This window comes from Rhinatrema bivittatum, chromosome 8, assembly GCF_901001135.1.
Source record: "Rhinatrema bivittatum chromosome 8, aRhiBiv1.1, whole genome shotgun sequence".
Lineage (NCBI taxonomy): Eukaryota > Metazoa > Chordata > Amphibia > Gymnophiona > Rhinatrematidae > Rhinatrema > Rhinatrema bivittatum.
The window spans coordinates 173275667-173301639 of record NC_042622.1 but is presented as its reverse complement, the minus strand read 5'-3'; the positions used below and the strand labels follow the sequence as shown (position 1 = coordinate 173301639).

At 47.5% G+C, this 25973-nt stretch overlaps 1 protein-coding gene across 6 annotated transcripts in view; it reads left to right on the top strand.

Annotated features, from left to right (window-relative positions):
- The window catches only part of TEX14 (testis expressed 14, intercellular bridge forming factor), a 608800-nt gene that overhangs the window by 228424 nt on the left and 354403 nt on the right, over nucleotides 1-25973 (top strand). For all 6 annotated transcript variants that reach the window (XR_003858113.1, XR_003858112.1, XR_003858111.1 and 3 more), the window contains exon 14: nucleotides 18485-19446. Coding sequence is in view for 3 of the 6 variants with exons in the window: in XM_029611460.1 (XP_029467320.1) it covers nucleotides 18485-19446 (962 nt within the window). In the remaining 3 variants the exon portion in view is untranslated. The remainder of the gene's footprint in view (nucleotides 1-18484; nucleotides 19447-25973) is intronic.

Genomic DNA, 25973 nt, shown 5'->3' with positions numbered 1-25973 from the left:
TCCAAAATTGCTCCTTTTCGGCGCCGGGGGTGATAGTTGGTGGTCCAGCTCCCTCCCCTCCAGCGAAGATTGCTGAGCAGCCTCTTCCACTTTTTCTTCAGGGAAGTATTGGTTTCCTTTCCTTTCTGTGGAATAAAGTTTAAAAAAAACAAAATAAAAGAGACAAAGTAAAACGGCAGAGAGTTAGAGGTGGTTGACAGCTAAGGCGCTCTGTCTGGGCTGCTCATTGTATCTCGGGGTAAGGCGGCAGGCAGTGATCAGCATTTATCTCCCGTTTTCTCGCTGTTCGAGGCGCCTGCCAAGCGGTCCTCATCGGGCAGCACCATGCCTTGCTCGCTCCACTGCTCGCATTGTGGACTTTCTCGACTTTCAAACACTGATCGTTGTTTCTGCTGTCTTCCTGGAGGGGAAGGTTCTTCGCGGGAGGCTGCAGCGGCGTCAGTGAAGGAACGGGGCCCCGGTTGGGTGCCGACTGCTTCGGAGAAGAAGGCCGATTCGTTCCTGCTAAGCGCAGGAATGGTGGCCATTTGAAAACATTCACGGTGGCTACAGAGACAGCGTTAGGGGGCGGGTATTTCCCCCCAATGCTGTCATCAGCTGATTTGTGCCCCGAGGAGGCCCGGGAGGCCTTGGGAGATCAGTCGGGGGAGGATCCTGATCCCCTGGAGGGGGGAGCTGGAGGGCCTCTCTTATTTTTCTCCTGCTTTTGTGCTCTTATTATATCAAGCGTATCTGGCCAGTAAACACAGGAAGAGGACTTCTTCCATACTTATGCCTTTTGATGGACCACCCAAGAAAGTGCTCAGGCGCTTGGAGATACCAGGGGCTACAAGAACCTGGAAAGTACAGGGTCCAATGGTAAGGCGTATCTTGGAGGTCCTATCCTCGGAGGACTCTGATCAGGGGAGATTGGCCATTGATAATCCTCGTGCCGTCCCCACTCCCTAGAGGTAGCCTGGATCAGGAGAACGAGTCTGGCAAGATCCCTTCCGTGGAGGGGGACGATCCGAAGATGGTGCGCTTATTCCAACGGGAAGAGCTGGTTCCTTTGATCTCACATGCCCTAGCAGAGTTAGGGATAGTGGATCCGCAAGAAGAGACGAGCCAGGATATGGTGGATCCGGTCATGGCAGGTTTGTGGGGTCCAGCCAGGACTTTCCCCTTCCATAGTATGGTCAAGCAGCTGATAGTCAGGGAGTGGGATACTCCTGAAATAGGTCTCAAAGTCATCATAGCCATGGACAAGCTTTATCCCTTGCCTGAAGAAACTCTGGAGTTTTTTTTGGGTACCTAAGGTGGATGCGTCTGTATCGGTGGTTACTACAAAGACCACCATACCGGTAGCGGGAGCGGCGGCTCTAAAAGATTTCCAGGATAGGAAGCTCAAAATGCACCTTAAGATTTTTGAAGTTTCTGTCCTTGACATCTGGGTAGAAGTGTGCCGTAGTTTCATGCTTCGTGCAAGCCTCAGATGGATGCAACAGTTGCAGAGTGCTGGGATTTCTCATCCCAGGAGTCTGAGAAGGCGGAACGCTTGGAGGCTTCGGTAGCATATGGAACCGATGCTTTATATGATATTATTTGCACTTCATCCAGGACAGTGGTGTCTGCGGTCTCGGCTAGGAGACTTTTGTGGTTGCAAAACTGGTTGACAGATGTTTTGTCGAAGGCTCAGCTTGGAGCGCTTCCTTTTAAGGGCAAAGTACTGTTTGGAGAGGACCTGGAGTAGCTGATAAAGCAGCTTGGAGATAATAAGGTGCATAAGCTTCCCGAAGACAAGCCGGAAGGGCCTAAAGGATTTTTACTGGTTCACTCTTGGTTTCGCGGCCAAAGGCGCTTCTGTCAGAGCAGAGCTCTGGGTGCAGCCCAGTAGCCGGCCTCGGGGAGGTCCCAGTCTTGGTACCATTCCTTTTGTGGACGCAGAGCCAACCGGGATGGCTCCGGCCAAGGGCCTAGTGGAGTCAAATCCATACAGTGAGAGACGGCCAGCCCACTCCTTGGTTCCTGCCATCGGGGGTCAGTTGACTCGTTTTTACGAGGAGTGGGTCAAGATCATGTCAGACCACTGGATTCTAAACGTGATAGAGCAAGGCTATGCGTTAGAATTTGCTTGGCCACTAAGAAACCTGTATATGGTATCTCCTTGCATTTCTCCAGCAAAGAAGTTCATCGTTCAGCAGACCATCCAGAGGCTGAGGATGCTGGCGTCTATTGTTCCCGTCCCCTGGGAGGTGCAGGAGACTGGCCATTATTCCATTTATTTCATGGTACCAAAGAAGCAAGGCACCTTTTGTCTGATACTGGATGTGAAAAAGGTGAATGTGGCTCTCAGGGTCCCCAGTTTCCTGATGGAGACTCTCAGGTCGGTTATAGCCGCAGTGCGTAGCGGGGAGTTCTTGGCTTCTCTGCACTTAACGGAAATGTATCTCCACATAGGGATCCACCAAGATCATCCGAAGTAACTCAGGTTTATTATCCTCAGGCAACATTTTCAGTTTTGTGCTCTTTCGTTCAGTCTAGCCACCGCTCCAAGAACTTTCACTAAGATAATGGTGGTGGTTGCTGCAGCCCACAGAAAGGAGTGATTGCTTGTTCACCCATACCTGGACGAATGGCTCATTCGAGCAAAGTCAGAGGACCTTTGCAGGCAAGCAGTGCAGATGGTATTAAACCATCTGAGATCCCTGGGCTGGGTTGTGAACCTTGCGCCTTCTCAAGTTCTGGGATTCTTGGGCATGTGCTTCGATACCCGTGTGGGTAGAGTTTTCTCATAGAAGAACGGATTGTCAAGCTTCAAGTGCAAGTTCAAAGCCTGTTGGATACCCTAGTGCCCAGGGTCTGGGATTACTTGCAGATACTTGATTCTGTGGCATCGACCTTGGAGCTCGTCCCTTGGGCTTTTGCGCATATGCGTCCTCTACATAAAGTGTTACTATCACGCTGGAACCCGCGGCCACTGTGGTGCCATGAGAATAACCCTGCTCGGATGATGTTTAATGCGACGCAATACTCAACCTATGAGGAGCCACAGGGGAAATATGAAGAGGCAAAAGTTTTGTTGGTCATGGTTGAACCAGAGTGTCTATGCCCTCGGAGGCAACCTCCTTCCAGTGGCTGTAAAATAGATCTGCCTTTGCGTTTCCTGGAACTGCCATGAAGGCCTAACTCCAGCCTGCCCCATCTGGCCTGTATAAGGGCAAAGGGCAAAGGCCTCTGCTGACAACTCCCACTCCCACAGATCCAGCTCCTGTTTGCTGATAGTCCGCCTGAACATTGTTCACTCCTGCCATGTGAGATGCCCTCACTTGCTCTAGATGTTTCTCCACCCAAATAAACAATTCCTGCGCCTCCTGTACCACCAGACAACTCTTTGTTCTGTCTTGATGATTGATGTATACCACCATCGTTGCATTGTCCGAGTACACTCGTACTAATCGTCCCTGAATGAGCAGAAGAAAGGCAAGAAAGGCTTTGCAAACCGCTCTCATTTCCAACCGGTTGATTGACCAGGATGCCTCCTTTGGCGACCACTGACCTTGGGCCATTCATCCCTGTCAAATCGCCCCCTCTCCCCCAACCTCTGAGGCTGGCATCCGTGGTCACAACCACCCAGTCTGGCACTTCCGGGTCCATCCCTTTCTCCATTATGAGAATCTGGACCTGGCATCCCCCTGAATCGGCAAAGGAAGCTGAAACTTCTTTGATAATGGATTCCAACGGGCTAAAAGCGCCTTCTGGACAGGTCTTATGTGAGCAAATGCCCATGGACCTAACTCCAGCGTACACGCCATAGAACCCATTACCTGCAGATAGACCCAGACTCTGGGAACTGAAAGCCTCAGAAGCTGAAGCACCTGAGACTGCAACTTAATCACCCTCTCCGTGGTCAGAAACACTTTCCTGACCCGGGAATTGAATCGAGCTCCCAGATAATCCAATGACTGGGACAGCTCCAAGTGTCTCTTCGCCAAGTTCACCACCCAGCCTAATGACCACAGTAGCTGCATGACACATTGAATCGAATGACGATACTCCAATTCCGACTTTGCCCTGATGAGCCAATCGTCTAGGTACAGGTGCACCAGGATTCCTTCCCTCCTGCGTGCCGCCGCCAATACCACCATCACCTTCGTGAAAGTCTGCAGTGCTGTCACCAACCCAAAGGAAAGGGCCCGAAACTGGAAATGATTCCCCAGCACCATGAACCTTCTGAATCTTTGATGGTTGGCTCTTATGAGAATGTGCAGATAGGCCTCCATCAAATCCAATGATGCCAGAAACTCTCCCTTGTATACTGCTGCTATCATTGTCCGCAGCGTTTCCATTCAAAAGTTCGGTACCCGCAGTGCGGCATTGACCTTCTGTAGATCTAGAATGGTTCAAAAAGTCCCCTCCTTCTTGGGAACCACAAAATAAATGGTGTACCTCCCCAGTGCCCGCTCTTGAGAAGGAATCAGAATAATTACGTTTAGGTGCTGCACCTGCTGTAAAATGCCCCGTCCCACCACTCATTTGGCAAGGGAGATGCAGTGGGAGACCACATAGGCTTCCCTGAGTGTGCAAAAACATTCTAAGGTGTAGTCATCTCTTATCTCCAGAACCCATTGGTCTGATGTGATCCTGGTTCACTCCTTATAAAGCAGGGCAGCCTTCCTCCAGCGGCTTCCAAGGAGGAGCGGACCGTCCTGCCTTCATTTGCTAACCGTACCGCCTCAGGCCCCTGGTTGGCCCCTTCACATGAAGGCCTACACTGCCTCCAAAAGGACTGCTGCCTTCCCAAGCCTTGCTTCTGTGCTGCAGGCAAAGAGCTCCTGTTGGATTGAAACCTCCTTCTGTCTCGAAAACGAGTGTGCAGCGGAAATGTCTTCTTGTCGGGCAATTTATTTCTCCTAGGACAAGCAGGATGGTAGTCCTCACAGAAGGGTGACATCATGAAATGGAGCCCGGCACGGAAAACTTTTGTCAAAGTTTGAAGAACTTTGACTGGCACACTGAGCATGCCCAGCATGCCACTGTGCGCGCATCCATATGGGGTCCCTCTTCGGTCTCTTTTTCTTCCGCAACGTAGTTGCCTCACAGTAAGGGAGCTCTGCTCTTTGCTTATCCTTTCAAAGTGATTTTTCCTGGTTGTTTTTCGATGTTCTCGGTGTTTACATGTTCTCGGTGTTTCATTTTCACTTTGTGCGGTCGATTCACGTCAAGTCACCTCTCAAAGACTGATGGCTATTGATAGCTGGCTGGCTATTTTTCATGGCATTGTCCAGTTTTCGCCAGTGCCCCCAGTGCCTGGGGACCATGGCGATTACTGATCCACATGAAGTCTTTATCCTCTGCCTGTGGGGTCGCACGACACCCGCAGGTGCCATCTGTGTGACCAAATGACCCCCAAAGGCCGTCGTACCCAGCTGGATAAGATGGAAAAGCTTTTTGCCAGAAAGTCTGATCCATCTACTCTGGCATCGAGGGCGTCGACATCTAGAGGCCAAGGGGAGCCGTTAGGTATGCCATCCCTCTCTATCCCTCCAGCAGGTCCCTCTCATGAGAGAGGAGCTGGTGATAGACTGTCTCCGGTGTTTTCTCGCTCAAGAATGTCAGGATGATCACCTTCCTCGGCTCTGGGAAAATACCTAGCCAAGCACCGAGGGAGGTCCCATAAGCATCATCAAAAGTTGCCATTGGTGCACAGCTCCGGAACTGGTGTGGCATCGGCAGCTGCCATGCCGCCACTGAAGCAACCAGGTGAGGGGAAGAGGCATCATCCTCTATCAGACCCGGGAGTCCAAGGCATTCCCCACTGGTTGCGGTGCTGGGCACAGAGCCTCCTTGGGGCTCCGAGGAGGCTCTGGTGACGCCTCCTCCTTCATCTGTCTTAACTACAGTGGACTTTCAGGAGGCTGTCGATGCCCTTGGGGCTGTCAATGCCCACAGTACCCTTGATGCCAAAACCGAGAAGCTTGGGAAGGGACCCTCCACGCCGGTTCCCAAGGGACCTTTACAAGGAGGAGCCCCCCAGTTTGATCCCTGTGGAGAGGACACATCTGAATCTTTCTCGGAATCTTGCTCAGAAGCAAGAAATCTGTGAGAGAGTCGGTTGGACCATTAGATGATCGAGGGGTTAAAGGGGCTCTTAGGGAAGATAAGGCCATTGCAGAAAGACTAAATGAATTCTTTGCTTCCGTGTTTACTAATGAGGATGTTGGGGAGATACCAGTTCCGGAGATAGTTTTCAGGGGTGATGAGTAAGACGAATTGAACGAAATCACTGTGAACCTGGAAGATGTAGTAGGCCAGATTGACAAACTAAAGAGTAGCAAATCACCTGGACCGGATGGTATGCATCCTAGGGTACTGAGGGAACACAAAAATGAAATTTTTGATCTATTAGTTAAAATTTGTAACCTGTCATTGAAATCATCCATTGTACCTGAAGACTGGAGGGTGGCCAATGTAACCCTAATATTTAAAAAAGGATCCAGGGGCGATCCAGGTAACTATAGACCAGTGAGCCTGACTTCAGTGCTGGGAAAAATAGTGGAAACTATTCTCAAGATCGAAATCGTAGAGCATATAGAAAGACATGGTTTAATGGAACACAGTCAACTTGGATTTACCCAAGGGAAGTCTTGCCTAACAAATCTGCTTCATTTTTTTGAAGGAGTTAATAAACATGTGGATAAAGGTGAACCGGTAGATGTAGTGTATTTGGATTTTCAGAAGGCGTTTGACAAAGTCCCTCATGAGAGGCTTCTAAGAAAACTGGGGGGGGGGTTTCTGTTTTTTTGTTTCAAAATGCCCTTATTCATTAATCAATTCTCTCTTGGTTTAGAGATTTTGCATGGTTTTATGATAGAAGCAGTCAAGGTCCTCACCATACTTTTGCATTTTTATATTTTAGTTTTACACTTATCGAATCACCTTGGTCGTTTGCCAGTCTCCTAAATTGTAGTAATGTATCCACATTTTGTATTTATTTCGAGTAGTAGTATAGAAGGTCTATGTTATTTATTTATTTACTTATATATTTTTTATCCATTTCTTATGTTGACTTGATTAGCATTTTTGTTTTATTTTGATTGTCATATTTTGTTTTTAGCTGCCATGCTGTCCCTTACTTTTTAAGATTGAAAACCTCTATTTTTTTTGGTATTAACTGTTCTTTAAGGAAGAGGTTTTTTGGCGCAAATTAAAGCATTTAAATGGTCGGCATAGCGTGCGGGCCAACAGCACATTTCCGGTCGGCAAGCAACTTTCCTACAGGTTTTAATCCCTGGCATCTAAGTCGTGAGGGGTAGTCTTAAATTTAAGGTATTGTATGATGGAATAATATGATTGTAATTTAAGGTTTGGTTCTACTAGAAGACCATTGGTTGTATTAGTTTGAGACAGTAATGTTCCAGGAGGGTATTCCATTTTCTCTTTGTAATAATTCATTTTTTAAAATTGATTTAGAGAGACTGTGTGCTTCATATGGCAGACGTGTTCAAAATATATTTACAATCACATTTTCCCCTTTAATGTTACTTAATTTTACATAAATAATAGTTTCAAACTGGCTTGCTGACACAGAGACCACCCGTACATGTCACATTATGACTCCTAGCATTGTCTTATAGTCAGGTTAAGGCTTTGTGTATTCATCTGTTCATTTTTATACATTTTTTAGTATACTCAAGGAAGCTGTGTTTAAGGAAGATATATGAACTGCTGCATGCAGGCAACCATCGGCATCAACTGTGTTTTGAATAGGTGGATCCTTTTAGATTCTTTTGGATTAAGTTTTTCCATTCTGAAAAAATTTTTTCAATGTAGTGCACCAATGGATGTATTTAATATGTAGATATACATAGATACATACACATATAGGGGCGGCTTTTAAAAGGGTTACGTGTGTATCTGCTCCTGCGTGCGCCAAGCCTATTTTGCATAGGCCCAGTGATGCGCGCATGTCCTGGGGCTTGAAAAAAGGGGCGGGGCGGGTGTGTGGCCAGAGCCTCCAGGCACAGAGGCCATTTGTCGCTGTGCCCGGGATCATGGACTGGCCATCGGCCGGTGCGCGCAACCTACGCCTGCCTGGAGGCAGATGCAACTTATAAAATATAGCGGGGGGGGGGGGAGGATTTAGGTAGGGCTGGGGGGTGGAGGGAACGGGGAAAGCCATCGGGGCTCCCCTAGAGCTCGGCGCGTGCACAAGTGTGCACCCCCTTGCGCGCTCCGACCCTGGATTTTATAACATGCGCGTGGCATCGTGCGCATGTTATAAAATCGGGCGTAGATTTGTGAGCGCTGGGTTGCGTGCACAAATCTACGCTCGCGCGTAGGTTTTAAAATCTGGCCCATAGATTTTATTCCACTAAGAAAGATAGACTGCCTTTATATATAGATCATTTGTTTAATAGCTTTGGTCTTCACATGTTGTCATATCTTCTGTCACTCTTTCATCTATGTGTGTTATTATAATGATTTTAAATATTCTTACTTATTTTTTTTATTTTATATGATTTAATTATGTACATATGGTGTATGTTTTTTATATGTGACTATATCTGTTTTGCTGTTTTAGCCCCTGAAGCTGCTCATGTTGAGCGAAACTTGGCCTGAGTCAGGCTTTTTATGGTGGTTTGTGCAGAATAAAGATTTCCTGATGTTCACCGGTCCTTCTCGTCTCTTGGTCGGTAGTGCAGCAAGGCCTGGAGGCGGGCAAGCACGAGGTGCAGTCCAGCTATGACGTTTTTGAAACTATGAGGGTGGCTGTAGCGGGCATTGGTGCCCACAGAATGGCCTGGCGTCGTGCCTTGGACTTTCAACCAGAGGTCCAGGAAAAACTGGCAGATTTCCCTGCACAGGAGAGAATCTCTTCGGAGATAGAGACGTGGTGGTCCACATAAAAGACCACCATGAGACCCTGCAACACCTCTCGAGAATACTTCAGATCCGCTGTCCTCGATCAGGAAATCCTCGCAACAGGGCTCCAGGAAATCCTATTACTGCCAGAGAAAGTACTACCCTCCTGCCTCTCGGGCACGCACGTCACATGCCAGCTCTCAGGGTTGCGGACGTCAACAACAGATCCCCCAGGCCTCAAACCCCCCTCCCCCCCAGCAAAGCCTCACTACAGCATTTTGACTACGGGCAAGGGAACATGTACCAGATTGCTATACCCTCAGCTACATCTATTTGCGGACCTCTGGCCCAGCATTACATTGGACCAGTGGGTTCTCACCATCGTTCACCGAGGGTACTGGCTTAACTTCAGGGATGTCCCCGTGGACTCTTCCACCATATCCATCGTGGGGTCTGAGCTTATCACAGAGCTCTCCGCCCTACTAATGGCTGGGGCAGTCGAAACCGTCCCCCCATCACCACCAGCGGGGCAGGGGGTTCTATTCTCGGTATTTCCTGATACCAAAGAAAACAGGAGGCCTGCGCCCTATTCTCAATCTAAAGGCCTTGATCAAGTTTCTTCAAAGAGAAAAGTTCAGGATTTTCTGTTTGGGCACCCTGATCCCTCTTCTGCAAAAAGGAGACTGGCTCTGCTCCTTCAACTTAAAGGATGCCTGTGCCCACATCGAGATCTTCCCCAGCCACAGGAAGTATCTCCACTTTCTAGTGGGCAAGGAGCATTTCTAATACCTGTGTGTTGCCCTTCAGCTTTGCTTCTGCTCCCCGGGTCTTCACCAAGTGCCTGATGTTTGTGGGGGCACAACTACTCCAGCAGGGAGTGCACATTACCCTATCTGGATGACTGGCTAATCAGAAACAACACCCAGCAGGGGGCACTCCGCTCCCTGATACTAACTGCCCATGTGCTGCAGTCTCTGGGGTTTGTTATCAACTACCCCAAATCCCATCTCAACCCATCTCCACATTTGGCCTTTATTGGAGCCAGACTGGACATGGTTCAGTCCAAGGCGTTTCTGCCCCACTACAGAGCACTTGCCCTGGCATCACTGGTGGGTTTGGTCTGCCGCAGTCATCAGGTTTCCGCTCGCCTCTTGCTCCATCTTCTGCGTCATGTGGCTGCATCTGTCCATGTTTCCCCATTTGCCCGCTGTGTATGCGCAGTGCTCGATGGATCCTGCGCTCTCAGTGACTGCAGGCAACCCAGGACCTCAACGCACATGTCTGCATCACACAGCCTCTTCAGGCCTCCCTGTCTTGGTGGGAAAATATCTCCAATCTGGAGGGGAGAATTCCGTTTCAAGCTCCCCCGCATCAGATTGTGCTCACCACCAATGCATCCACCCTTGATTGGGGAGCGCATGTGGACAGCCTCCGTACACAGGGTTGATGGATGGCACAGGAAGCTCGCTGCCAGTTCAACTTCCTGGAGCTCTGAGCGATCTGCTATACACTCTGGGCATTTTGGGGATTTTTTGTCCCACAAGCTGTCGTAATCCAAACGGACAGTCAGGTTGCGATGTGGTATATCTGTTGACAGGGAAGCAGTGCAAACATGGACCTTGGCCCTATCCGAAGGCATGCTCTTGCGAGCGATTTACCTGGCTGGGATAGAAAATGTGGTGGTGGACCTCCTGAGTCAGGTGTTCCGACCGCATGAGTGGTTGCCAGACCCCTTGGTAGCAGGCTGGATCTTCTGCCTGTGGGGAACCCCGGATGTGGATCTCTTTACCTCCCCTTGCAACAGCAAAGTCAGCCACTTCTGCAGGTCTGGTTTCCAAGCCTGCAGGACCTGACTGTCAGAGAGCCCATCCCTCTGGTGACCTCCCCCGATCAGATAACACAGGACTGGGGCAGGCTGCACCATCCAAATCTCAGGTCATTAGCTCTGAAGGCCTGGATGATGAGAGGCTAGTCCTGCAGTCCTTTGACCTCTCTGATGACATGTCTTAGGTACTGATAGCTTCAAGAAAGCCTTCCACCAGGAAGTCTTATAGGCTCAAGTAGAGGAGGTTCTGTGTCTGGTGTGGAGGTCATGGCGTGGATCCATTCGCCTGCCCCATGCCATAGTTGCTAGACTACCTGTGGCACCTCTCGGAGGCTGGCCTGAATACCAAGTCGGTCAGGGTCCACCTGAGTGCCATCAGTGCTTACCATCAAGGTATTGGTGGGATGCCCATCTCTGTGCAGCCCATAGTAGGGCGATTTATGTGTCCTGTGTCCTGGGACCTCAACGTGGTGCTAGCGCAGCTCATGTGTGACCCATTTAAGCCTATGAGCTCCTGTGATCTGAGATACATAACCTGGAAGGCTCTCTTCCTCGTGGTGGTCACTTCAGCTCGCAGAGTTAGTGAGCTTCAGGCGCTGGTGACATATCTCCCCTACACAAAGTTCTTTCAAGATAGGGTGAGTATGCAAGACCACCCTAAGTTTCTACCTAAGGTGGTGACTGATTTTCATCTTAATCAGTCTATTATTCTACCCACCTTTTTCCAGAGACCTCATTCTTACCAAGGTGAACAGGCTCTGCATAGTCTGGACTGTAAGAGACTTTGGCCTTCTGTCTCGAATGCACTGCAGGCCATAGGCAGTCCACACAACTCTTCATATCCTTTCACAAGAACAGAATGGGCGTTGCAGTGGGCAAACAAACTCTGTACATCTGGCTGGCAGATTGCATCTCCTTCTGCCTTGTTAAGGATCACTTGGTGAGAGCCATGGCGGAATCGGTAGCCCAATTACGAGTGGTTCCCATTGCCGAAATCTGCCAACATGGAGTTCCCTACACACATTTGCTGCTCACTATTGGACAAGGATGGTCGACATGACAGTAACTTTGGCCAATCTGTCCTTCTTAACCACTCCCAGGCTTAAAAATACAACTCTCCTTGCCTAGGGCCCATTGTTTGGGTTCATGTTGTCTCCCCATGTTACCAACAGCACCACAGTTATTTTTGTGCCTGTTGGCACCTGGTTTTGGTGCCTGTTGGTCATAAGCCTTACCGGGAGCAGCCTGTAGCTTGATATTCACCCATCTGTGAGGACTACCATCCTGCTTGTCCTAGAAGAAAGCAGAGTTGCTTACCTGTAACAGGTGTTCTCCTAGGACAGTAGGATGTAAGTCCTCAGGAAACCTGCCCGCCATCCCGTGGAGTTGGGTTCTCATGTGTTTTGTTATTTTATTTTTTCACTCATGAATTCTATGTTACAAGACTGAAGAGGGACCCCCCCCCCCCCCCCCCCCGTGGACGCACGGATAGAGTTATAGAAACTTTGGCAAAAGTTTTCCATGCCAGGCTCCATCTGATGATGTCACCCATCTGAAAGGACTAACATCCTGCTATCCTTGGAGAGCCCCTGTTACAGGTAAGCAACTCTGCTTTCCCTTCCGCTCCCCCTATTGCTTCATCACCTGTTCCAGATCCTCTCTGAACAACAGCTTTCCTTTAAAAGGGAGTTATATAGCTGTGCTTTAGAACACACATCTGCCGACCACTTTCGTAACCACAGGAGTCTCCTCACTACCACCATGGGAACCATATTTCTGGCGGAAGTCCGGACCATGTCATATAGGGCATCCACCATATAGGCCACTCCTGCCTCCAAGCGGGCGGCCTGCGCAGCCTTGCCGCCTGCAAATTCTTCTCCTGTGACTTCTGTACCCAGCACAAGCAGGTTCTCTGCATCAAGCTCTCACAGACCGCTGCTCGAAGGCTTAAAATTGAGACCTCAAACAATCTTTTCAACAGAATTCTCAGCTTCTAATCTTGGATATCCTTCAGAGCGGCCGAACCTGCCATTGGGATGGTCGTCGTCTTGGTCACTACTGACACTACCTTATATACCTTTAGAAAGCTTCCAGAACTCCAAGATCTGTTCCGGCATGGGATATAACCTAGCCATAGCTCTGGCTACCTTAAGGTCCGCCTCGGGAGATTCCCACTCCCAATCAAACAACTTCTTCACCTTTGGTAAAGGAAAAGCCTTAGTAGTCCCTGTAGTCCATCCAAGACAGGGTTTACTCAGTCATTGTCTGAATCTCCCTGCGTGACCTCAATCCCCAACTCTTTTAACACCTGGGGAATTAGTGGCCGCAATTCCTCCTTAAGGAACAATCTCACCATCCTAGGATCGTCCCCTTTTGCGGCTGGGGCGTCCTCCGCATCCTGCATGGTATCTGTCAATGCGCTCACAAGGTCCTTGTCCAGATCACCCATTGGACCTCTCTGCAGGTCTTCTGCATCTCCTGCTTCATCCGACGTGCCCTCTTCATCACCAGAGGGATGACCCAGACCGAGAAGCCAAAGAATTCCTCCTGACCCCGACTACTTAGCCGCTTTAGGGCCTCTAAGATGAATGGGTCTTCTGAGGGGCAGAGTGCTTGGTTCCTGCCTCCTTCTTAGCCATTTAGACTTTATGGAGGGGAGGACAAAATCAACGGAGAAATCCTTGGAATCAGTGGACTGCTGATCCTGGTCCACTTCATCATGCTCTTCCTCCCCTTCCCTGCCCTCAGGAGGGCTCTGATCAACTAGAAAAAGCAGGGGAGGGGAGTCCCGAGCCTCCCTTGCAGAAGCCTGACTTCTGACACAAGGAGCCAAGATGGCCTCTGCCTCTTCCATCCCGCCCCCCTTCAGGGTCTCCTGCACCATGCCTGACGACCGGGTGGAGCGACTGCCACTCATGAGTCCCACGGAGGTCCCTACCCTTCCGGAAACACAATCAGGGCAAAATGAGGCTGCGTCGAGGTGCGATTGCTTCAGGCCACAGCCCTGACAAAGTTTCCCCATGCTGAGCGGGAGGCACCATGAAGCCGCGAGCAGTGGTAAAAATAGCTTCCTGCTTGAGGAATCCCCTGCCGGCATTGCAAAGAGCTCTGACATTGCCCCAACACCTAGCAGAGCAGCTGACTCGCTCCCGTCTCCGCTCACCCGACCATGGTCCTCCGGGCACACAATCAGCTCAGCAATTGCACCACTGCTTTCCTTTATTACTCTTTTTTTTTTTTTTTAAGCAACAACACATGTACAAGAGAAGACAAAAAAAAAAGTTAACTGAATACCTCCTTCCTTCTTGACGCTAGCGGATGAGGGTGAAGGGGACCTAGAGGGAGCGAGAGAACCAGGACCCCTGGCTTTCCCTCCCTCTGGAATAAAAGGATTGAGCCAGATCAGGGATAACCAACCCCTGCTCTTCCCGAGGGATGGTACATGAAGGAGTCTAACACTTAGAGGAGCCACACTCTTCTTAGAAATCTTCTTTCTTCAAATTTTAAATCTTTTTAAATTAAATTAAATTTTTTTTCAAGCACAAACCTTCAGACTGCATGTTTGCACCTCTACCATCTACTGGAGAAATACTGAGGGACTGCAGGTGGCACTCTGTTATGAAGCAATGCCTGAAACGTTTGTATTCTCTGCCTCAGTCTGCTGGTAGGGATGTAAAACCCACTTGTCTGGACTGATCTGGGATATGAACAGGAACAATTATTAGCCAGGTAGACTTATCCCTGAGAGTGAGCAACAAGCAGTAGATTAACTTTTTGGGTTCTGCAGGGTATGTGTGGTCCGAACTGGCTGCTGTCACAGACAGGATGCTGGGCTTGATTGACCTTTGTTTGACTTAGTGTAGCATACCTTATGTTTTATAAAGTTCCATTTGTATATTTTAAATATAGAGATAGATATTCAAAGAATATCTGGATAAGAACGTTAGCTGATAAACATTTGCAGCTAATTAAGCTGGGATATTCAGCAGCACAGGCACCTTGCTGAATATATCTGGATAACTTTAAGTTAGCCAGATAAGTCAATAGCAGGTCTAACTTTGCCTGATAAGTCTGAATATCGCCTTTGATCTGGAGATTAATTTCTTTTGTTTTGGCTAGTCTCAGATTTATCAGTGGTTAGTTATTTTGGAAGACATTCTCTAGTGTGGGAGCTCTGTATTGTTTTACTGGTCTGTATTTTGTGTATTTGTTTTAAAATGTTATGGATGTTTTACTTGTACCTCACTCCCAACCGAACTAAGAACGCAACCCAATCTAAAAACCTTCAAAAAAGAACTGAAAACCTGGTTGTTCACCAAAGCCTAAGCAAACTCACATCATCAACCGCACTGCCAGACACCATTTCACACCAGCAACAAGAAACTACAGTCCATCCCATGAACAATGACATTTCTACGACCTCTCGAATTTCTAAGACATTTATACCTAGCCAACAGGCCGAATAAGTAAAGCGCGGCCGCGGTTACCCTGCTTCTAACCCGCTTCTAACTCACAATTTGGCCGCGTAAGTACAACCCGCGATTCACTATCCCTTTAAACTCATCCTTACCGCTTCTTTAAATCAACTGGTAACCCTTTCCGCCCGCAGCATGTATATGAGATGTAAACGCTCCGATTAGCTATTCCCTCCAATACAGCAATGTGCGCCCCGATTATCTCCTTTTTAACCTGTAGTTTTGCCGCGCGTTTAACCTAACTTACCGCCTACCCTTACCCCTGCGTTAGTGTGGAGCGTCAGGTCAGAGAGACGAAATTTCATGGGCAAAAGACCACCTCATCCCCCGGGACCCTTACCCTGGCGTTATTGTGGTGTGACAGCAATAGGCAGGCTCCGGTCAAAATCCCCCCCCTCCCGAAGCAAGGCGCAGGGCGAAAATCGGCTCGACATGTCATTAAAACAAAAGTAAATAAAGTATAATAAAAGTAAACTTATTGCATGTGAATTTTCTTTGAACAGTCCTCTCTCCCCTCCTCCCGAGGCGCGTACTGCGGCTCCCCTGCCTCCCGGGGGCAGCCGTCTGTGAAAGCGGCGGGCGAAAGTGAATGAATGCACGCTCGTACGTGGCGGGAGCCGGCGGGCGTGCATTCATTCACTCACCTTCGCCGGCGGGCATGCATGCATTCATCCAGGCGAAGAGAGCCAGCAGGCGTGCATTTATCCAGGCGGAGGGAGCCGGCGGTGAAAGCGGCTTCCAGCAGCCCCCGCCGGCGAAGGTGAATGAATGCGCGCCTGTGCGTACAATTTGGTCGCTCAAGGCGTGACGTCACGACATTTGGCGTCACGGCGTGTGACGTCGGCGTTTGCTAATGCACTGCCTTGAGCGCCCAAATTGCATTCATTCACCTTCGCCGGCGGGGGCTGCTGGAAGCCACTTTGGCTCCCTTGCCTCCGCCGGCGAAGGTGAATGAATGCACGCCTGTGTGTGCAATTTGGGCGCTCAAGGCAGTGTATTAGCGAACGCCGACGTCGCACGCCGTGACGTCAAACGTTGTGACGTCACGCCTTGAGCTCCCAAATTGCACGCACAGGCATGCATTCATTCACTGCCAGCGGGGGCTGCTGGATGCCACTTTCGTCGCCGGCTCCCTCCACCTGGATGAATGCACGCCCGCCGGCGAAGGTGAGTGAATGAATGCACGCCCACCAGCTCCCGCCATGTACGGGCGTGCATTCATTCGCTTTCGCCCATACACTTTCGCCCGCCCTGTTCGCTTTTGCCCGCCGCTTTCGCCGCCGGCTGCCCCCGGGAGGCAGGGGAGCCGCAGTACGCGCCTCGGGAGGAGAGAGAGAGAGGACTGTTCAAAGAAAATTCACATGCAGTAAGTTTACTTTTATTACTCTTATTACACTTTATTCACTTTTGTTTTAATTTTCGCGCTGCCTTGCTTCGGGAGGGGGGGAGAGGACTCGCAATCCCCCTTGGTACCTGTCATTTCAAACGTCATTTGAAATGACATTTGAAATGACAGGTACCAACGCACCCAGGATACTGTATAGGCGCTGTATAGCACTCTATACAGTAAAATGGATTGTGCGGGCCTAACGCTTCATGGACGCTTCTTGGACGTGGCTTGCATTTGCAAGCTATTTAAATACAGTATCGAGCGGTAGGTGATCCGAACTGTGCGTGCGGCAAACGCGGGTGCGCCCGGCCGTAACGCACCTCTTCCTACCGCTCCTTACTGTTTCGGCCTGCTAAATAGCATATTTAACTGCATATTAACTATATGACCATCCTGAAAGCCTGTTTTACTAACTGACCTGTTTGACTCATCCCACTTACTTTCCTACCCAACCACCTCACCCTGTAACCTCACCCTACTTGTACTAGCACGTTATACCAACTAACCACAACTTATCATACTCCAAAAAGCATATTTGTACTGCCTTTTTGGGAGATTTATTTATTTAAAACATTTGTACCCACATGATTGCAAGCTCTCAGCAGTTTACAAATGTACATTCACAAGTCAACAACAATATATAAAATTATACAAACATTACCAGTCAATACCAGCTGAACCAGATGTCTTGCCTCTCCCTCGTCCTTAAAAATGAGTTAAGCTAACTAAAACATAAAATTTAAACAATCCTAGATATTAAAAATTATCCTAAATAACCATGTTTTTAGCTTTTCCCTAAAGTACAAAAAAGAAGTTTCATGTCTAAGCTCATTAGGGATAGAATTCCAAAGTAGGAGTTTCGCTATCCCAAACAATGATTGATTTTATTTCATTAGGTTGTGCTGTCAATATTCCACCAAAAATTCTCTCTCTCTAATTTTAATTAAACACAAAATACAATTTAGCATAAAAAGTTGCCATACTGTTTCAGACCAAGGGTCCACCAAGCCCAGCATCCTGTTTCCAACAGTGGCCAATCCAGGTTACAAGTAACTGGCAAGTACCCAAACATTAAATAGATCCCATACTGCTAAAGTCGGTAATAAGCAGTGGCAGTGATTTTTTCACAGAGCACACAAAGATGGCAATTTTCTATGCATTTCACACGGATAATCACATGTTTACACATACAAAACAAGATTTTGAACATTGCCTGGGCTCTGTGTTTATCAGTATGCATACTTTTATGTGCTGCAAGAGCTGCATGTGCTGATCTGCCAGTGAGAAAAAGGGTATTCCCAGGAATAAAGTGATTGTACACACAAATTCATTTTTTTCCCATCACTTTTGATGGGCTGCTAGACTAGTTAAAAGTAAAGTTGTTGTGTCTTAACTGAACAGCTATTAATTTCACTGAGAACAATGGTTGATTATTGGCAGCAGGTCATCTGGTTGCTAATTAAAATATCGTTTTGTGTGTCTATGTTCAGCATATTTTATCAGGCAATTGTAGAGAAAGGGCAAATTGTTCACACATTCTGAATCCTTACAGAAATAATACATTTTAGACATTATTGATATTTGAAATATCTTTGACATTTTTTAGCATTCACTACACACAAAATCAAATGGAGATGTTGACTAAAATTCTAAGTTTAGATTTAAAAAAAATGTTGGTCTAATGAAATTTTAGATCATAAAACTAAACTCCGTCATAACTGGAGCAACAAATACACAATAGGTGTGTTAAATTTTTTGGGTGAATCTGGAAGTTTGATTAAAAAGTACACTAATGAAAAAAAAGTTGTAAAAGACATAAAGAACAGGAACTTTAACTAAATGTATTAGAATGTGAACAGCTAACAAAATATAAGTATAATGTAATCTGAAAAAGTATATGCATTTTCATATCTGTAGATGAAAAATATTTCTGGTGATTTCTTCTTTGCCCAGGTTTCCAGTATTATGCAGCAGGCCATAAAACTTTACATGCTGAAAAAGAAGTGGAAATAGACCTAGAGCCTTTGAATAGTGTTCAACTGGTGAGACATAGTCAGGGTGAAAAGGTTTTCACTTCTGAATTTCAGAATAGACCTAGAAATAATGAAGAAACTGAGAGTTATTCCTCATTTTGCCAGTCAAAACATGCCTGTTCAATTGATGTGAATATACAGGAAAAGCTAACAGAATTAGATCAAGTGTTGGAAGATCAAATGAATAAAGAAAACCAAGATGAGAATGGAAGTCAGAGGAAAGAATTTCATTTGACAGATACATTTTTTGACATACAGTCCAATAATGATTCAGAGAGCAGCTGTTCAGAAAGAGATACGGAATATAGTACAGGGGATGAGGGCAGTCGAAATGAGACAGTGGTGCCAGATGAAGGGGAAGAAAGAGAAGAGAGGGGGGGGGATGGATCCAGAGAAGAGCAATATATTGGTTTATGTGTCCTTAATTTAAAAGTATGCCAGACTTTAATGCAAGAGGCTACAGCTTCCTTGGATAGAACAGAACAGAGATTAAATAGTTCCATGAAAAATCAATTGGAAGGATTTGATGAAATTATAGCAGAACAAACGTCTAACAGATTTTCCACCAAAGTGGACCATGATGATGTTGATCACATATCAAGAGCTTTTGGGTGTCGGTCCTATACAGAAGGAAGTACTGCATTATCATGTGCTGAGGGCCCTCCAGATAACTACTACTTGCCACCAGATCATCAAACACATGATGTACAGAGGGCTGTGGGAACTAACCGTTTACAAGCTATGGTAAAGGCAGCAAGAGACATGAGAAAGATTCAGAGTGAGTGCATTATGAACTTTGGCAAAAGGAGTGAAAGAAAAGAATTCTGGAATTATTGTTCAACTCAAGAAGAAAGATTTGGGGATCAACTTGAACAAAGTCAGGTAACATTTGGAAAAAGCAGTGTTACGAAAGGCCACAAGAAATAATGTAAGGATAAATGCAATTTATGTATTTATAAATTGTTATATTCCATGATTTCCATTAACAAATATTCAGTGTGGATAACAGAATTACATATATAGTTAGATCAAATCAACACACACAAACACTTAAGTCATTCTTCAAAACCACACAAAATATTTTAAGGTGACACATCTCAGATACCTAATTTAAAGCAACACCCTACCCTGCCTAAATAATAACACTTAAATTACTGAGGTTTCAGCAAATTGGTGGATTCCTTCTCTTTTGTACAGCACAGGTATTTATAAAATCCATCCTCTCATTTCTTAGCATACAGATAGGTGAATCCAAAACCAGTGGGTTATGCACTTCTGCCAGCAGATGGAGTTGGAGCAAAGCTGACATTGCAGTATATATACCCCTGCAGTGACATCAGCTGGCCAGTAATCTCGGTATCCAGCAACTGGTGGACTTAAATCTTCCTACTGGGGATTGATTTAAGTTTTAGAAGGAGAAAAGAAGGAGATTTGTTTCACCCTGCTCTCCTGTGGTGATACCATATGGTCCCTCCGTCCAGAATTCCTGAGGTGATATCTTTGGATCCCTCCCCCAGATGAGTGCCTTGGTCTGGTAGCTGGTTTTCAGTCGTTGTGGACTTAGCTGTAACAAAAAAACCAAGAAACAGTTGAAAGACATCAGGAACAGGAAGCCGAGCATGGTGATGAAGGTATATGCTGTCTCCCCCTGCAGCTGTAAAACGATTCTGTTCTCAGCCGGAACAGGCTGATTTCAGGTAAAGAATAAAAAAACAACAAAAAAATCCCTTATAACAGAGAGTAGATTTTTGTAAGGGTTCCTTTTCCCCTTCGGTCTCTGTGCTTGGTGCACCAATCTGATATTTGTTCCTGCCTCCGTGGGAGTTTGGAGGATGTGGGCAGTCTGGTGATTTGAGTGGTCTTTTGGCTAGGGCCCTGTTCTTGGGCTTTTTCCTTGTTCACTGCGTGGTAGACTGCATCAGCGTTTCGCACGCTTTTCCTGCACATTAGGTTGTCCTCTTCAGTTCCGTCAGATTGTGCAAATTGGTCTGGCTGTGCATCCAGGTGTGCGTCCAATTATGCACCTTATTTGGGTGCCTAATTGGATGCTTGGTTGGGTGCCTGGTTGAGCATCCAGTCGGTTAGGGGAGTCCATCGTTGCATCCATTCACACATATCTGTTGCGCAAGCAGTGCGGCCTTGTGGGAATCCAGTTTTTGGGCGCCCTTCAAGGTACAGTGTTGAGCGCCTAGATTTTGTACACCTAGTTCTTTGCAGCACGGTTACAGATGGACACATTCTCCTTGGATGCTTATTTCAGTTTACTGATTGACTGATGGCACCTTTAGCTAAGAAACCTAAGTACCTGAAATTTGTTGCCAGAGGATGTGGTTAGTGCAGTTAGTGTAGCTGGGTTCAAAAAAGGTTTGGATAAGTTCTTGGAGGAGAAGTCCATTAACGGCTATTAATCAAATTTACTCAGGGAATAGCCACTGCTATTAATTGCATCAGTGGCATGGGATCTTCTTAGTGTTTGGGTAATTGCCAGGTTCTTGTGGCCTGGTTTGGCCTCTGTTGGAAACAGGATGCTGGACTTGATGGATCCTTGGTCTGACCCAGCATGGCAATTTCTTATGTACCTTACCTGCTGTGCTGCTTGTCATATTCGGGCATCTTAGCCTGGCGTTCCCTCTAAATTGTGTCAGCATTGCTTGCAGGCTCAGGGAGAATTGCCTTCGTCTGATTTTACTAAACTCTGTTCTTCCCAGCCTGAAATGGGACTGAGAAAAGAGCTACCAGATGAGTCACCTTACTTTGGAGCTCCCCTAACTGGTTCATCAGTGGGGGATGGTAGCTCAGTGGGCTCAGGACAGGTGTCCCCTGGTTTTGGCATGGATCTCTCTGCCTTTTCTTGAATAGAATTTTTTCAAGGGCTACAGTCTTTTCTTCAGGCGCAGTCCTAAACCCCAACCACTGTTACCAGTTCTGGTTCACAGGTGGTGAAACCTTGTATGCCTGGTGATGCAGGTGGGTGCTGGGTATGCCTAGATTCGCTGCCAGTCTTCCCGTTGGGGAGCCAGATGGCACAAATGATGAAACCAATCCTTATTCTCTGGAGGATGGGGAAGTTCCTCCAGGATTGGAGCCTTATCCCAGGACAAGCAGGATGCTAGTCCTCACATATGGGTGACATCGGTAATGGAGCCCTATGTACAGAAAAAACTTCTTTAAAAGTTTCCATGAAACTTTTGACTGGCACCAGAGTGCCTACTGAGCATGCCCAGCATGCCATGATATTCCCTGCCACAGGGGTCTCCCTTCAGTCTTCTTTTTTCCGCGAAGTGCTTAACATCGCGGTATAATTGGAGTCCTGTGGTGAATTCACCACCTTAAAAAAGTTTAACTTTTTCAGAAAAAAATCAATCCCACCGCAATGGTTTCCCTTCGTTAACACCGCGGTAACTTTTTTTCCCTTCGGTTTCCGGTTGGTACCGATATTTTTTGGTCATCGCCGTCGACGGCTGTCCATGAAAATGGCCTCCGGGTTCAAAAAATGCCCGAACTGTGCGCGGAATATGTCTATAACAGACCCGCGCTTAGAATGTGTTCTTTGCCTAGGCAAAGATCACAATGTAAAATCGTGTACATTATGTGCGGAGATGACCTCAAAAGGCCGTCGTCTCCGCGTTGAAAAAATGGAGCAATTGTTTAACATACAATTGCTCCAGAAGGCATCGACTTCGGTTCAGTCATCACCATCCGGATCCGTCCGGCAGGTACTACTGAAGAAACGTCGTCCGGAAGCGGGAGACGCTTCTACGCCATCACCGTCAGTATCGTCGAAGGCGTCCACTTCTGGAAGTGAGAAACAGAAGGAAAAACATTGTCACCGGCATCGACGCCGCTTAGCACCGATGACCGAAGATCCATCGACAGGTACGGCCTCACCCGCAAAGATACTTCGGACGAGTGCGGAGGCTTCGAGGCCTACTGATCCAGGGCGATCCCCACCGATATCGGTGCCGGGCTCCATACCTCCTCAGGGCTCTGAGGAGGTATCGGCATCGCCAACACTGCCTCCCCCCATAGCTGCTCTGGTATCACCAGCTATGAGAGCGGAACTTGACATATATATACGTCAAGCGGTGCACCAGGCTCTGCGCGATGCGATTCCGCCTCAGCCATCGACACCTCCATCGATGCCGATTCCGATGCCGAGAGATCCATCGCCATTGATGCTGCCGGCACCGACGATGCCACGGGAACGGCTTCCGATGCCTACCCCGATACCCTCACCGGTGCCACAGAGGACTATACCGGTGCCAACAGAGGATGTCTCGATGCTGCATCCATTCATGACAAAATTAGACTCTCTCCTGGATATTTTATCCAACAAAACACCAGAAGAGCCTATTCCAGGACCCTCTGGAATCCCAAAACCTTCAAGGCCTCATTCTCCTCTTCTACCATCAAGGCCTAGGGAGCCTTTGCTAGTGCCAGTCACTCACCACACTCCACGGGATATGGCTACTGACACAAGCTCAGAATATTCTTCAGATGGAGATATTTTTTCTGAACCCTCTCCACCTGACGACCACAGGAAGTCACTTCCTGAGGACCTTTCCTTTACAAACTTTGTAAAGGATATGGCTGACACCATCCCCTTTCAACTACAAACGGAGGTGGATGCAAGGCAGAAAACACTGGAGGTTCTGCAATTTGTAGATCCTCCTAAAGAAATGTTAGCAGTACCGGTCCATGAAGTTTTTCAAGACCTTCAGTACAGGATATGGGAACACCCAGGATCAGTCTCAGCAGTCAATAAAAGATCAAAGGCAACTTATTTGGTACAACCTATACCAGGTTTTCAAAAATCACAGTTGCCACACCAGTCAGTCGTGGTAGAGTCCGCCCAGAAGAAGGCGAAACGACTGAAATCTCATTCATCTACACCGCCTGGAAAGGAGAGTAGATTTCTTGATAATTTAGGCCACAAGGTTTTTCAGGGTTCCATGCTGGTATCCAAGATAACATCATACCAGCTATATATATGAACCAATATCAAAGGAACCTTTGGAAGCAGGTTCAAGACCTAGCCCTGTCTCTCCCTGAGCAGTATCAAGAACCATTCCAGAATATCGTCCATAAGGGCCTCGAATCAGGAAAACACGAGGTCAGAGCTACTTATGACTGCTTTGAGACTGCAGCACGACTTTCTGCTTCAGGGATAGCTGCACGCAGATGGGCATGGCTAAAGGCCTCTGATCTCCGTCCAGAGGTCCAAGAACGTTTGGCTGATCTTCCTTGCTTGGGGGACAACCTTTTTGGAGAAAAGGTCAAAGAAGCTGTGGCGACTATAAAAGACCACACAGAAACACTGAAGCAATTATCCTTAATACCTCAGGATACTCAACCTTCTACAAGGAGAATTCCAAAGCGTGATACCAGACGTCCATACTACCGTCCACGCAGGTATTATCCCCCAGCAAATAGACCCAGAACAGCCCGCCCACCTCAACGCCAACAACCTAGGCAGAGGCCTGCAAGGGCTCAACCACCACCACAAACTGCCACTACATCTGGTTTTTGAAACAACTCAGAGAGCAGCAGCCTCATCAACCCATTCCCAAACATACCAGTAGGGGGTCGTATAAGCTACTTCCAAAGCATTTGGGCCTCCATAACCACCGACCAGTGGGTGTTATCGATCACAACTCACGGTTACAGACTAGATTTTCTTACTGTTCCAAAAGAAAACCCACCACTTCCATCTTGGACAGTAAATCAACATTCCATAATTCTTCAAACAGAATTATCCACCCTTCTGAGAGCCAGGGCCATAGAACCAATTCCTGGACCTCAAAAGGGCAGAGGATTCTACTCCCGCTATTTCCTCATTCCAAAGAAAACAGGAGGCCTTCGACCCATTCTAGACCTCAGAAATCTCAACAAATTTCTCAAAAAAGTAAAATTCAGGATGGTGTCCTTAGGCACCATTCTACCTCTTCTTCAAAGGGGAGATTGGCTCTGCTCTCTGGATCTTCAAGATGCTTACGCTCACATTCCCATCTTTCCTCCTCATCGCCAGTACCTGAGATTTCTGGTAAAGGATCAACACTTTCAATACAGAGTGCTGCCATTCGGCCTTGCATCAGCCCCACGAGTATTCACAAAGTGCATGGCTGTAGCAGTGGCACACCTCCACAAACAGAGAGTGCACGTGTTCCCTTATCTGGACGATTGGCTCATCAAGAGTCAAACAAAAGAAGGAGCTCTCACTTCTCTCAAGCTCACTATCCATGTGCTTCACTCCTTGGGATTTCTCATCAACTACCAGAAATCCCATCTGTCACCAACTCATCTTATACAGTTTATAGGTGCAGAGCTAAATACTGTAATAGCAAAAGCTTTTCTTCCAAGAGACCGTGCTCAAACACTTGTCCTCTTGACTCACACTCTTCGAAATCAATTCCAGGTAACAGCTCACCAGTGCCTCATTCTTCTAGGGCATATAGCTTCCACAGTTCACGTAACTCCCATGGCCAGATTGACCATGCGACTACTGCAATGGACACTCAAAGCACAGTGGATACAAGCCACTCAACCAATGTCCACTCCCATTCATATCACACCAGAGCTCAGATCTGCACTCATCTGGTGGACATAAATGAACAACCTGCTCAAAGGCCTACCTTTCCAGCAACCAGTTCCACAAGTAACTTTGACTACAGATGCATCCACCTTAGGGTGGGGAGCACACATTGGTCATCTAAAGATACAGGGCAAGTGGACAAAGCTCGAAGCCTCTTTTCAAATAAACTTCCTGGAGCTTCGAGCTATACGCTATGCGCTACATGCGTCCGCTACATGCGTTCAAGGACTGCCTTTCACACAAGACTATTCTGATCCAAACGGACAACACAGTAGCCATGTGGTACATCAACAAACAAGGGGGGACAGGTTCTTACCTCCTTTGTCAAGAAGCAGCACAAATTTGGGACTGGGCCCTGACACACTAAATTCTTCTACGGGCCACTTACCTAGCAGGCATCCACAACATAGTAGCCGATCGCCTCAGTCGTCAGTTCCAACCGCACGAATGGTCCTTGGATCCAGCGATAGCATCCAAGATCTTCCAACGCTGGGGTCAACCGACGATAGATCTCTTTGCATCCCATCTCAACTACAAAGTGAACAATTACTGCTCTCTACTCCGACAGCAGAACAGCCTACCAAAGGACGCATTTGCTCGCCATTGGAATTCAGGCCTGTTATAAGCGTATCCACCGATACCACTCATAACCAAAACACTAGTGAAGCTACAACAGGACAAGGGGACTATGATACTCATAGCCCCATATTGGCCTCGACAAGTATGGTTTCCCACACTTCTAGATCTCTGTCAGGGATCCAGTTCGCCTGGGAGTAGCTCCCAATCTCATAACTCAGGAACAGGGTCAGTTGCGCCA